General features: G+C 38.9%; 1 protein-coding gene and 1 pseudogene across 1 annotated transcript in view; both read left to right on the top strand.

Annotated features, from left to right (window-relative positions):
- Positions 1-383: 383 nt before the first annotated feature.
- LOC133734714 (factor of DNA methylation 4-like) overlaps positions 384-15,534 on the top strand; it is an 86,329-nt gene continuing 71,178 nt past the window's right edge. The window contains exons 1-4 of the mRNA XM_062162327.1: positions 384-868; positions 1,001-1,038; positions 1,482-1,553; positions 1,659-1,769. Of these exons, the coding sequence (XP_062018311.1) occupies positions 559-868; positions 1,001-1,038; positions 1,482-1,553; positions 1,659-1,769 (531 nt within the window). The 5' untranslated portion in view covers positions 384-558. The remainder of the gene's footprint in view (positions 869-1,000; positions 1,039-1,481; positions 1,554-1,658; positions 1,770-15,534) is intronic.
- Positions 10,846-14,112, top strand: LOC133734309 (uncharacterized; annotated as a pseudogene).

The following is a 15,534-nucleotide window of genomic DNA, read 5'->3' as shown; positions in this document are numbered from 1 at the left end:
TCTGTCGACAATCGAAATTCTGAATAGTAAAGCGTACTGTTTACCTTTTGAAATAGAGGATGCCTGTTAACACTGCATATTTAAACAAATAAAACTCTGATGGGCCCACCACGTTTCAACAAAATTTAAGTAAATAATGAAATAGACAGCAAAGAAACCAGACTGACAAGGACAACCAAGAAGGGTACTACTGGTAGGGGTTTTGACAGGATGGGTAGGTAGGAAGAAAATGGAGAAACAGTTGTGTAAAGAGGAAGAAAAATAAGACACTGGGGTGTATGAGAAGTATTCTCAGGGATTTGGGGTGTATAAGCATTAACCTTTTTTTGTTTTGATCAAATTTGTCTGTGTTTTCGTACCTCTAAAAGAAAGACAGAAAACAGAAAAAAAAGACAGCTGGGCTCGTAGCTAGCTGCGGTAACTGCTTCCCTACCAAGCCTAATCCCTGATCACCAAAACCTCTCACCCTCAATTCTGGTCAGCATTTCCATTTCAGCAACAAGCTCAAGCAACAAAAGAACCCACATTGCCTTAGCAGCCTCCAAATTAAGAATCACCATGAACTTGAACAAATCCAAGCTTCAGGAGATGTGCCAAGCCAGAGGTTGGACCTTCCCCAAGTACAGCAGCAACCAGCAAGGCCCACCTCACCGACCTCGCTTCTCAGCCTCTGTGCTCGTCCATGGCTTCACCTTCAACACTAAAACTATGCTGACCTCTAAGAAAGAAGCCGAGTGCTGTGCTGCTGGGTTGGCCTTGGATTACTTCGATGAAAACCCACAACCACCCCAGCCCAAACGCCCCAAGTGTTTCTCTTTCCTGGCTCAGCCTTCTCATATACCTTCACTTCCTCCACCTTCATCACCAGGTAACAAAGTTTTAGAGGCTCTGGGTCTCTATAGTTGAATTTTTATTTTTAGTAGTATTAACTGTTTCTAGTTTTATGTTCTGTTTCTATTGTTGGGTCTCTTGTAGTTCTGATTTCGTGTCTGTGTATCAGGTTTGCCGTATCTCACATACAAGGAGAAAGAGATATGGGTGAGTCTCTGTTTTTTAAGGTTGATATTTCTGATTCTGTTCCTGAAGAAAGGTTAAAAATTTCTGAGTCATGAAGTTGTGAAATTGGAAATGTTTTATCTTTTCATGCTATGTGTTGTTTAAATAGGAAGTTTTGCAATAATGTACATGGCTACTTTGACAAGCATTCCCGGGATACGATAAGGCTTTTTGAAATCTGATGCTGAAAAGAAGTATCTTGAGAAAGAGCTTGAGCTTCAGAAGACACTGTCTTGATCAATGGGTGCATAGGCATTTGGTGGAGCCGTTTCTATTTGCTCCTTGGCTCTGATACTTGTCTTGATTAGTTAGCATCTCTGCCTTTGCAGAATAACTTTTTGGTTGTTAATTTCTCTTTTGCTAATCTCTAGTGTTCAGAACTTGTTTTGTTGACATGCTAGGAGCTAATGTAGCCTCTCTTTCAGAATGAGACAACTAGTACAGAGGGAAAGAAGGACACTTACGAACTGGAGCTAATGTTGGCAGAAGAGAGAAAGGTTTGCTGTACTTTGTTTTCTTTTACTTGGTAATTTGGTTGGTTGGAGCAATCACATGTGTACATGAAACTTTGAGATTAATTTGTATTTTTCATGATTGACCAGCTATGGCAGAGAGAAAAGCATCAGCTTCAACTAAAGAACTTTGAATTGGAGAATCAGATTGATATGAAGAAGAATGAGCTGGAGCACTGCCGCAAGAAGCTGCAGCATTTGGTAATCATACTGTTGCAATGAACTTAGACTCTATTGGGATGTTAGAATGATTTTACTACTCACGTATATTTCCGGCTTCTATATGATATTCGTTCATACGCACTCTGATTTGGAATATAGTTTGTGGACTATTGTGTGCCTTCACTGGGAATCAAATTTTCAGAGGGAGGAGAGAATGGTAACTAGGAGAAATGACGTGAAAGAATCAAAAACACCAATGAAGTTTCCTCCAAGTTTTTTTCTTGTCCACTTATCTGATATTCGATGAAAATATAATGAATCAGAAAAAATTGTTCTAGTAGGATTTAGATTGAGTTAGTGAGAAGGTACCATGGGGTGGTGCAACGTCAATCTCATTTTCAAGTTCCATTTTTAGTAATGCTTTACTTTGTGCCGTGATAGTGAAGTCTTGCTTTCAACGTCTCAAGCTCTTCATCATCCACTCCCTTCACGGTGTAATTCTATCTTTTTCCTTGTAACTTCTTTTGGTTTTCTTTGTTTGGATTTGTAGAACTATGAATTCTAGTTAACAAATAATGTTAAGGGCAAAGTTTAAAGCCCGTCTCTATGTTTGGATAAAAGTTGTGATTTCTTTGTGTTGATTTTTATGTTGCTTATGTGAGATTGCTTAATTGATTTTGGATTATAGAAAACTTTTATATGTATGTGTTCTTTGGCGGCCATTCTCCCCAAAACGCCGGTGGCCGGCGTCGTAGACTTGCCGGATGAGAGAAATGGGCTTCGTCTTCGACACCGCTACCAGCCTCACCTGACCCGGATTCCGGCCCGACCGCTCCGCAGCCTGCCGGACTCGAAGAATGACCGACCGGAGCGCCGATACAGCGACGTTTTCGACAGCCTGAGCAGCCATGCAGTGGAAATTTGGGAAATGTGGACCGTTGATTTTTTCAGTCTCTGCTGGGGTTTCCCCTTCTTTTTAACCATTTCCTTATGTTGTGGTCCCTATTTGCACCAATGATCTCTCAAAAAAAAATTCATTTTATTCTCGTTTTTCTTAAAACAAAAATTTCTATGTATCTCTGAATTTTACTTATTTTGATTTTTGAAAAAAAAAAAATAGAGGTCAATTTTTTATCCACCACGTATCGAACAAGCGTCCAATACATATAGATTTATGGTCAATTGGCAAAACACATCGACATCGGTCTTTATAACTAGTTAATGTTCAGTTTACTTCTAAACAGTCGGACACTTTGCTTGCTATATATATAATTCCGTTACTAATTACTTACATGTAATAGTTTATAAGAGAATATCTCAATTTTATATTCATAGCGAATCTCCCCAACTCTTAGTTAATCTCGAACAAGTAATGTATGTGTGCATAAGCAATAATCACTTCTTTTTTTTTTGGTTACATTGGAGGGAAATGACTCTATGACCTAGTTTTATTCGGATTGTCTACTACACATTCGTGTACGCCATCACACATAGATCCGACGATGTGTGAGCATTGTAAGGGATTTCTACTGTTCATTGTAGAGACTGAGTTGGATCCATGGATACATGGCATACACGCATGTACGATAGAAGTTTTGAGTTTTGTTTTATATAATCTAGTTTTTCACCTTTCCTCACCAGTTAAGTTTTGCCGGATGGGACAATCTGGTTTAAAACACCACATTTGAAATGGTGGTTAACTTGTGAACAATATTATTATTTACTTTTCCTGTTTCTTTTTAACCGTATGTAGATTGCATAATTTCGACCAAAAAAAAAAAGATTGCATAATATAAAATGCTCAATTCGCAATAATAATAACAATAATCTTATATATTAAGCCAAATTTGTGCTTGGAGAGCTTGTAAAAATCTACTTCCAACAAGAGACCAACTAACAACTAAGACTATGTAGATGAAGTTCATTGCCTCTTATGCAATCATCAATTTGAAGCAATGCTCATTTGTTTTGTAAGTGTCCAATAGCCTCACTTTTACTATCTCAAGTTCCATTTAATTTTACTATGCTTCCTCATATTAATTTTAAGGAGTGGATATTAGAACAAGCTTTACATCTCACACCTGAGATTTTTGAAAAGCGTTTAATGGTTATTTGGGGCCTGTGGAAAAATAGAAATAACAAGCTATGGGAGGACATAGTTCAATTTGCCATTTATATTTTCTTAAGCCGCATGACATGGCTTGAGGAATTTCAAAAAGCCAGAATGGCAGGTTCAACTTCTAACAAAGCTGATGTGCACCAGTGGAAGCTTGCTCTAAATGGTTTCAAGCTAAATGTAGATGGAGTCTTTCTAATGCAAGTACCAAAGCGAGGACTAGGAGTTCTTCGTAACCAAAATGGCAAGGTGCTTGTTGCATTTGCTCAACCTGTACAACATGTGACCTCGACATCACAGGTAGAATTGCTTGCTATTCGAGCTGGACTGTAATCAGGCTGTGCTAGACATCAAGAATACCTGTGATAGCAAGCAATTCATCTACTGTAGCAACTTCATATCTCTGGAGCTACTATTGAATCTGACTGTAATCAGGCTGTGCTAGACATCAAGAATACTTCAATGGCATTGTATGAGTTTGGTAACCTTTTGGATGATATTCATCAATCCAAGCAAGCTTTGCACAATGTAACAATTAGCTTCGCTCCTTGTACCTGTAACAAAGTGGCACATAGACTTGCCAGTATAGGCTTTGATTTTGTTCAAAGGGAGTGCTGGCCACATTGCACTCCCAGTTGTATTCTTGACATTGTTCGGAATGAGTATTCTTCTGCTCGTTAACTTCTATCAAATACCAGTTTTTCTTTCAAAAAAAAAAAAAAAAACTCCTAGAAGAGTGATTATAATTTTGAACTACCTATTGTAGATACCTCCATTAGTATGGAGAAATAACTATGTCACCAAGCATATGTAACACCCTCTTTGGGGGGCCCATAAGCCATGGTGGGACTCAACCGCGATATGCATCCCGTAGCTCGATGTCCAAGCTACGCTGTGATAGTCGGAAGTGCTCAAGAGCTTGCTAAGAAGCCAACTTCCCAACCATGACAATATATGCCTTCACAACATGCTTTGAAGACTAGAAGAATGACTTCTTGTCCCACATTGAAGAAAATGTAAAGGAGAGTGGCTCCATTCCTTATAAAAGGGACCACTCCTCCCACTTAGAAACCATCCCATTACAACACCTCTTGTAATCATGACCACTATACACCTCTTTCTTTTTTAACGTTAATTAGAGCCTTAGGTTTGTAACATTAACATTGGCGCCGTCTGTGGGAAGCTAACACAAAAGCTTCGTCATATACCACTCACTTAAGTTAGCTTGTGCACTCAGCTCCGACGTTAAACAACCCATTGGTTGTCGGCTCATTAGCTAGCTCATTGATTTGTCGTTCATCCAATCAAGCTTAGCTCTCACAAAAAAAAAAAAAAAAGAGTCAATTTACTCTGGACACCCACTCATGTAACTGAGTCTCATCTCCCCAACTCCCTTGTCGGACCCAAATTCATCCTTCTTCCTCATTGCATCACTCCAATCAGCAACAACACCAATCTTGCACCGCCAAGCTGCAAAGTTGCTCCAAGCCTCATCAAACTCCAAGCCTTTTCTCCTTCGCCAATAAGAGTTGACGGCCCCAAGCTCCAACACCCAACTTGGTCAGCGTCAGGTCAACTGACTAAATGCTAAAAAAAAAAAAAAAAAAAAAAAGAGTTTACACCTGTTTGCTCTTCGTGCCCAGTCAAGCTTAGCGTTACATGCCTAAGCTCAAGCTTGTCCTCGTTAACCCTTTTCAACGAGCGACATGCCGCTCAACTTACAATGGGCATGGTCCTCGTTAAAACTCTATGACGAGCGACATAAGCTCCAGACATCGACGCAGCTAACTCACAAGGTGTCGGCTTTAGACATAAGCGCAGCTAACTCACAAGGTATTCTGAGCGACATCATAAGCGCCAAGCACAGCTCACTCACTCCGCCAACATCACTTATGCACCCAGAAATTTGGCCGCCAAAGGCCTCCACCAAGAACCCATGTTCTACGATCAGCGTCAAGCGCCATTCACACCTACTGCAAGCAACAACGCAAGCGGCATCAAGAGCGCCATCCGCCAAGCGTCAGCTCACCATGACGGAGCTTATCGTTGCTATTATTGACGGAGCTCCTCTGACACATCTGTCATCAATAACCGACAGTAGCGAACAGGACAACGACCAGCATCCACCAGGCGTCATCCTCCAAATTCGTTCCCCAAGGATTCGTTGGTGAAGCATTTTCCTCCACGGATTCGTTCCATCAAGCGTGGCCCGTCAAGCATCGTTCCGTCATGTATTGCACAGCCATGCTCAGTCCTTATAGGCCGCCAAGCTCAACTGTGACGGACCGCCAAGCTCAACTGTGACCGACCGCCAAGCTCATTTGTGACGCACCGCCATGCTCAGTCATGACGCACCGCCAGCACAATCATGCCTCACTCATCTACTCTGGAAGTTTCGGAAATCTCGTTTGCTCGCTCATGGCGGTCTCTCATGATGAAATGCCAGGTCGCTCATGACGCAGTGCTAGCTCTTGGTGCAGCCTTCCGCCGGTCATCCAATCTTCAGTCCTCGGACCACCTACTCCGGATTGCTGCCCAATGACAAGCATCCTCAATGGCTGTCATCGACCTACCACTCTTGAGAAATCACCGAGTAGAAGTCATCAATCATTAAGCTCCCCCCCCCCCCCCCATTATATACTCTAGACACCCACGTACGGTTGATTCTCACCTCAGAACTGATCTGTCTTCATCTCTGGGCACCTATTGATCATTCGATCCGAGTATATAGCTGATTGCCGGGCACTGAGAAACTCAAAGTACTCGAACATGCCATAAGCTGCAGACAGCTTCCGAACAATGAGATTAGTTTCCCTCCAACCTTTACTCCCCATCATATACAGTCAAAGCATGCCTTATATGCCCATATTGCTCACTAGCTATTATAACATGCAAAATGATACAACTATTCTATACTTTTGTGGCAGATCCACTTGTCATGTTTTAAAACACACACATGGTTTAGTGTACTCTAATGTAGTGCCACGTATATGATATGTATGCAACGTCATAGGGCTGCTAAACTCATGCCTCTTATCAAAACCCGATAGGCATACACGTACAACACACATCATAATTCCTTTACATGATCTAGTATCATTGGAATTGAATGTTATATATATCCGTCAACCTCACATGGTTATTTAATATTACTTACTAATATTCAAGTATTGTTTCAATCATTATCTCTAGTTCACTACTGGACTTTACATAGTATGTGCTCTGAGTCTATTACCATTGACAACTGTCAAGAATCTAAATTGATTTACACAACTTGTGATAAATAATATGATTTATGAGCTAGCATTATTCTAACAACAGTATATTCACTCATTCTTTGACACAATTGCACTTTGTGACACATTCATGTTGTGATCATATATGGAATTTAAGCCTTAACATCCACACATGCTTACAAAGTCTACTCAGGTATATGTCAATTAGTTTCATTACCTATTTGAAATTCAAATTGGAGGCACATAGTCAACATGCTTCTCTCGCCATATATTGCTACATATACACATGTTATACGGCTAGTGACTGACTAATATATAGGCCATGCCAATCAAAACATGTTATATGGTGTGATGCATTATAAATTGTATAACACCGTACCACTTAAACGTGCGCAGTATCAATGCATTACCATTGCCCCCGGTCAACGCACATATCAAGCATTTAATAGTTTTACAAACTTACATGTTAATTGTCTACTTTGTCTTGAGGTTCGATTATCTCTCCCGGCAACTTTCTTAAAATGGAACCAATACCTCGATGGTCGGTTGATGCATTCCAAATAAAGTCTCACGATCGGATACCTCAATTCTTTACAACATATTAAAACCTCGTCCGATCGGCTCCAGATAAGTCTTTATCATACACTCTTTCAACTAGAGCTATTTGTCATGTCAATGCCATGCTTTATATGTTTCAAATAAATTTTAAAGCATGCTTATGATACATGCTATATGTTTTAGTAGCACACCTACTACACCTACATACTATCGTCATGCCAATGTCATGCTTTACATCTCAATGATCCTTAGCATGTTTACAACAATACAAAAATGTTATTAACAACTTTACTACAAGTACATGCTATATACATGTCATGCTTAAATCAATTTAATGTGACACTCACTTAAGAAAACTATGCCATGGTTTATTAATATGCAGAAGGAAAATATTTTTATTAATAAAAGGATAAAATATGAAGAATTGCCATTAACCACAAAAGGTCGAAGAAAGTCTACTTTTTATTAGAAATTTTTTTTTTTTATTAAAATATTTTATTTATTATTTATTTACTATTTTAGATTTCTCTAAAAGAAAGTGAAAGATCAAATATACATAAGGAGTGCGTGTCAAGAGGCTAGAAATAATAATAATAATAATAATAATAATAATAATAATAATAATAATAATAATAATAATAAATAAATAAATAAATAAATAAATAAATAAATAAAAATACTGAATAAATTACGCATCGTGTTTAAACAACTAAACCAAAAGTAGAATGAATAAGTAAGTCCAAACCAAACCGTTCTCCTTCGACGACGCTCTTGGTCTAGGGTTTGCAAATTTTCTTCCTGTCCGGCGGCACTCATTGGCGGCAGTGGCTCGCCTCACCGGCTAGAGGCTGCTGCCGGACGAAAAATTGAATACTAGAGGCCTGGGAGCTTCTTAGAGAGGAATTTAACTCGGGCTGTGGACGGGATGGCTTTAGTGACGAGCACTAGACGCCGGTCGGTGAGCACTAGAATAACTTAATCACACGACAATCATCAGACGACACATGAGTTTTTGCTGTCGTTTGAGTTACTCAGACGACAGATTTTTTAAACCTATCGTCTCACCTCAACTCAGCCAACACATCATCATTTAGTAAATTTAAGAAATTTCAGACAACAGTAACAAGGACATCTGTTGTCTGATCAACCAAAAAAACAAACAAAAAAATAATTTACATTTATTTTTTTTGCACTCAAAACACTCCAAACCTATCTGAAAAACTCAAAAAGCCGTGCTCCCTCCCTTAGCTAAAAAATTAGGTCACTCTCCCTCCCAAATCGCTCGCGGTCGCACTCACCATCGCCCTCCCAAAACCCGATAGGCATACATGTACAACACACATCATAATTCCTTTACATGATTTAGTATCATTGGTTGGACAACCAGGGTCCATAGTTAGATTCGAGCTATCAATGTGGTTCAAAAGCTACTGGCTCAATGCTCGGAGGTGGCCGAACGTTAGAGAATCTGTCAGTTCATTATCACAAGCAAAGAGATGGGTCCAAGAGCTGTACAAAAAGCACAAGTTTACGTCTTAAGGTTTTTTTTTTTTTTTTTTTTTTTTTTTTTTTGAGAATGACGTCTGATTGTAATAGTATTTTAGATTTTCAGAATTTTTAGGTAACCATTGTTTTAAGCTAGGTTATTTATAATGCCAGTTGCATGTTTTGTCGTTGCACATTCTATTTACAAGGTGTTTGAGCCCAAAAGTACGAAACTGGAGCCGAACACAAGGGTCACTATTAGAGTTCAGACCTTGCTTTTTTTTTTCTACATGACTAATAGCGTGTTATTCAATGCAATTTTTTTTCCAAGTCCAGACTGGACTTTTCAACCTGCAATTCTCTTTCCAAGTCTAGTACTCTGGAGTATGCGAAAGACTTAAAACACTTGACTCTGTTCCATTTCTACTTGAACAATGTATGGTTCATCTTTTTTGTTTAATTGAATGCATTTTTTTTTTGCCGGAAATAAATCGAAATACAGACCCACAAGGTGAACGTTACATCTTATGACGCATATATAGCTTAAAAAAAAAAAAAAAAAAAAACCCTTAGCCCACCCCACCCTTACATATGTCAATGAGAATCAAACCCATGACCTTTACAATGTTGGAATTATAATTTACCAACAGGTCACAACTCATCGACTATACATACCGGAGAGTAATTCTTTACATGGTTATTTCAGATCAGTTAAGGCTAAAAAAGCATCCCATTAAGTTACAAAGGTAATAAGAATGTAATTATATCAAGTTTCACATCGGTACCTTAGTTGAAGATGATGGACAATCCCTACTATCAAATTGTCATCTAATTTTGAATTTCATCTCCACAAATTTCTCAATACAAATTCGGCATTGTGATGGTGTCGATAATAAACTACTCTTCTCTCAGTTCCATGACTTATCCAATTCCAAAACTTCTGTGAATTGTACCAACCGAGGGTCTATTAATTATTTTGTATCCAAGGTTCTAAACATATGAATTAATTAAGGTTTGAAATGAGTAATGTGCACAATGAGCCCGTATAGTGACCAAAAGCCCAAAACTTTAACCAAAATTGAAATTCAATTATACAAATTGTAGAGCTCATATCTCATTTTTCATCATCGATCATCAGAGTAGCCGACATATGCAGAAAATCCGCCAGAAACACCAAAACTTAATTTTCTGTTCTTCATAATTTTGCTGATGTGGAAGCTTGGTTAGGAAACCAGAGTCCATAGTTAGATTTGAGCTGTCAAGGTGGTTCAGACTCTACCAGCTCGACGCCCGAACATTGCCGAACGCGGGAGATCACGGTCGGTTCATTATCGTGAGCAAAGAGATCACAGGTCGAGAGCTGTAGATTATTCTGACCCAGACCAAGCTGTGTGTGGAGTTGACAATTACAACAGTTACAACCCAAGTCAGCCAAAATTAAAAGCACAATTATAAGTTATTTTTGATATTATTTTGCAATAGTATTTTATATTTTTAGGCAAAACAACCACTGTTTTTTTTTCCCTCCTCCTCCCATGGGGTACCTGTATAACGGCTAGAGTTTCAAATTCGAAATACGCAGCCCGCGCCAAAATCAATTTGCCCTTTTCCCTTAAAAGCCCTGAGAGCAAAAGTGTGTGTGTGAAAAAGAGCGAAAAGTTTTCCCACTCCCTAACTTACCCGACCTTTCGATTCCACACCCCAAACCCGAAATCCCCAAATCCCCAATCCTTCTAGTGTTTCAATTCACTCTCAGACTCTCCCCAATCACCAACCCCCTTGGATCGAACCCTTAGGCTTTCAATTTCTCTCATTCTTTCTTCTAATTTTCAAACTTTTCCGCCGGTCTAAGGTTTCCGATATCAAGAACCGGCGAGAATGGATCCTCTTCCACAAGAAGTCGACGATTACATCAGAGAGTCGATTGACCACACCCTCGTCCTCCCCGTGTCCGCACAGACTCTCGAATTGAAGAAGCTCCGGTGCTCAGAAGCCGCGAAGCGACGTCTGCGCGACCAGTACACGGTTCTACTCGCCAAATTGAAGGAGAAGGATCAAGCTCTGGACCGATTTGGTTGGTTTGGTTGGGTTGCTTATGTGTTTTTGGCTTCAGGGCGAGGCTTGTATGAACGCTCAGGCTTTGAGGAAGTTTGTGGAGGAGAATCAGATACTAGCGGCAGAGTGTGTGCATCTGGTGAGTTAGTGTAACAAGTTGGAGAAGGAGTGCTCGCTCTATGATCATGACCGAGAGGCTTTGATGGATTTCGGAAACGAGGCAGACCAGAGGGCCAAGGAGGCTGAGTTTCGGGTCGAAGAGTTGGAGGATGAACTGGGACAATTGAGGGAAGAATTGAAGTTTTACAAGAATAAATACGAGAGGCTTTCGGTAATTCTTTCTAACTATCTTTTATTTGTGTAGTTATTAGTTTTTCATGGATTGAATGAAATTGGACTTGTTTGATTTGATTCTTTGGTAATTAGCTGTGAGAGTCATTAATTGTGCAAGGTTACTCGAGAACTGAAGTTCTGTTGTTTTTCCTTTGTGCTTGTTGAAATGATTCCTGTGGCATGCTGTTACGAAATTCATTTGTTGAATTAGAACAATCTAAATAGCTTGGATAGTTGTGCTTCATAATCTTTTATGTGCGGCAACTCATGTTCCATTGGATGACAGGAGAAATTGTTTGATTGCTGCTTTTGCTGAACTTTCTGATATTCAGATTGTAAGGTTAAAGTTATAACTCCACTAAAAACACACCCGGTGCTCTATTCTTGTTTTCTTGGCCAATTTCTTTCAAGCATTTAGAATACTTATTACAATACAATGTATGTAAACTTGGTTTGATCTTGATGGGAATAATAGGTTTAAGGCAAAGTATGAGCCCAATCAACTGAAGCCATCAAGTCGTACCAAAATATTAGTTTTCTTCAATGTAGGACGTGTCTAGCCATGAATCAGAAGTTCTCATGTTCCTTTGTTGCTATTGCAAAAGTTCAATGTGCATTTTTTTGCTCTAAGGGGTAGTAATCAGTTATTGCCTTATTGGTAATTGGTTTTGAAGAGATATGCCTAATGGTATATACCCTCTTTAACTCAATCCTTTGTAAAAACTTAACCTGTTGTCAATTTTTCAAGAGAGTAAATGTGAAGCCAGTTAGGGGTATCTGCTGAACACTGTGTATAGGATTCAGAGTTTGACAACTTGCATTATCACTCAAACTTGAGCTTTACTCCCTTCCATCTCAGTAGAGTGCTGCTAGATGTGGAATTTGGGAAGCTTAATATAACTGTGTGTATAAGATTGGCACTTTAACCTAACTTTAGGCTTTAGTCCCTTCCATTTCAGATTCAGTGCTGCTACTGTATATATTTGGGACCAGGATTCTAATATAACTGTGTGTATAAGATTGGCAGTTTAACCTAACTTTAAGCTTTAGTCCCTGTCAGAAGTTAATTTGATTGTCTTAATGCATGCTTTATTGTTGATTTTTGGAAAAATTTAAATCTAATTGCAGATTGGTTTAGATTTTAGAATGTAAGTCACTGAGTCCATCGTATGCCACTCATTGGTTGTATAATGATTAATGAGAGATCATGCGGAATGTATATGAAGAATATCAATTGTTATCCCACTGAACGTATTAGTGACAGTTAGCAATGTCTGCATATGGGCAGTTGATTATTAGCTACAATTTACGTGACATAATATACCTGCAAATCTGGTTAACCTATATAGGTATTGTGTTACAAAGGTCATGTAGAACTTATTATCACTTTATCAATCAAATAAGATTGGATTTTGTAATTGCAAAACAGGCTTAAATATCAGTAAGAATCACTTCTTTGGCAGATTTTGTATTTCATGTTGATGATGATATAAAAAAATAGGTATTATGAGTCAGAGTCTCTTTTACTGTGATTTTACGAAGGCTGATGAATATTTCTATGTTGAAGGTTGATTCATCTGCTGAGGGCTCACCTGTTGAAGAGAAACTAGTGGAGTCAGTTTTAGCAACATCGACCAAAGATGAGACTGGGGCGGCATGTGCATTTTTGGAGGCCAATAGCTGAAATGAGTCATGTCAAAGCTTGCTAAATATGTGGAATGGGTGAGTTTGTTTACCACTGTGCATTGTTCCTTTTTGAGTCGTTTTTGTGGCATATTATTGTTTTACTGCCGACATTTTGAATTGCCCGGTCTACTTTCATCTGCTGCTGATATATGGGTGTCAATTTCTATTTTCTGAAGTCAAAGAATGCTTAAAATTTCTTTTTGTTTACATGGCAGCTTGAGGCCGTCATCTCAAAAAGTTTTGACGCTAGTTGCTGAGTTGAAAACACTTCAGAAGAATAATGAAACACTTGAGAAGGATAAAGAACATCTAAGGATCAATCTTCTTTCTGCTGAAGAGGAGGTGAGAAGAGCAGAACGTTTTCTAATATTGATTCTTCCACTTCCATGTCAAACCTGATATAGTGTAATGAACTAATGATATCCCATATATATTATGATGAATGCAGGTCAAATGGCTTTTCAGAGAAAACAAAGTGTTAGATGAAGCTAACAAAAGATTACTAAAGCAGTACCGCATGGAAAGAAACAATTCTGGTTCTGATGGAAAGCATACTGATGTATCAACGAAGGTGAGAGAAATGGAGAAGAATAGCTTTGATTGCATGTTTTACTATGCTCTTATACTTTCCTTGGCATTTCATGTCCATGAAATTGTAGTAGGATCTAATTTTATGCATTCTCCCCTTTTGCAGTCAAACAAGCGAAAATCTAGCTCTAAGGTGATGACCAGTAGCCCGATTCAGGGGAAGATCGATTTCAGTGACCAAGATTCAGCAAGACATGGGAATGGGAATGTCGTGAATTTACATTTGCATTACATGGTTACAACGGTATATGAAAACAGAGGCTTTAAAAGGTTTAGGTACATGAAAACAAAGGCTTTAAAAGGTTTTGTATTGACAAAAATTTAAAGGAAAACGATAGGTTTGATGGAGATGATTGAAATTGCTGGTTGATAACATGAAAACAATAGGTTTGATGATGCTGACGATACATTGGTCAAAATTTAATACAGAAATGGTTGCAGAGGTGTTCATATTTTTTTTCAACCGATTGTTATTGTTCATTTCAAAACTCTACGAGAACAAGCCTCGGAGGTGGACAGTAATCTTGAGTCTCCGAATGATCAAGTGTAACAGCCAACTAAAGAGTGAAAAACAAATGCAAAGTATTTGACTTCGTTGAAGAGAAATTACATTACAGTGTAGTATAGTAACTAGTAATTAATTACTGTGTTCAGAATAAAAAAGAAATCTACAAAGATCTCCCTAGCTAAAACTAAAATATACAAGCAGTAGTCCAGCCAATACATTGAACTTGGCCGCCAAAAGAAGTTGCCTCGAGGGGAGGAAGAAGTTGGAGTCGAGGAATGCCTGTGGTCAATTATCCAAATACTGATGCTGACCATTGTAAGAAACTCTATATGTAGAAATAAGAAAGATTGCCACTACAAAACGTCAGAATACTGATACAGTGCTTTAGGCTGATCTTGATCAAATCCATTAAATTCGTCAGACTGTAAGTAGGGAGTATCGAGTGCAATATCAGGGTCCTGATAACCATAAACCATCAGATCAAAACCACCACAGAGCTGCTGCTCGTGAACAAGAGAGGGAGAAGGCGGCAATTTCTGCTCATCTTGTTGCTGTTGTTGTTCCTCACAACTGTTGTTAGGTTCTACTTGTTGTTGCGGCACTAGTAGTGAAGAATCCGGAAACTGTTGTTGTTGTTCCTCATACCATTGATCAAGAGAAGCCATAAACTGATCACTATTCAAAATGTCATGATAATCATCAACCAAGCCAGTTGGAGAGAATAATAGGTTCTCATCCACACAGTAATCATGATCATCACATTGTGGGGATAGTTGCTGTGTAGTGCTAGTACTACTAAATGAGGCACTTCCCTTTTGTTGCTCACACATGTTGTTTTGAACTTGAACTCTTTTCGGTTCAAGTTTTCGGTTTTTGAAAGACATTGTCTTTCTATGATTCTCATCCTCATTAGTCTCATCAGAACTCTTCTTCCTCTTTTTTCTTCCTCCTCCTCTGTCATTGAGTTTGAGTCGGCACAAAGCCAAATCGGGTGCTTGGTTGATGGTAAACTCATCCATCAACCAAGCCGCATGGTGTTCACAGCCTTTGTCCTTGTTGTTTTCGTATCTAAATTTCCTTAGTTTCCCATAAGGCTCTTCAATTCCACTGACATAGATAGGTTTAGCAGATTCAGTCTCGCTCCAAGTGCCCCCATCGCAGCCAATTCTGCGAAAACAACGAGAACCCAACTTCTTGACCGGGGAGAAGAAATAGATATAATCTTGATGTGGAAATTTG

Source organism: Rosa rugosa, chromosome 2 (assembly GCF_958449725.1).
Source record: "Rosa rugosa chromosome 2, drRosRugo1.1, whole genome shotgun sequence".
NCBI lineage: Eukaryota > Viridiplantae > Streptophyta > Magnoliopsida > Rosales > Rosaceae > Rosa > Rosa rugosa.
This window is presented reverse-complemented; position numbering and strand designations above follow the sequence as displayed.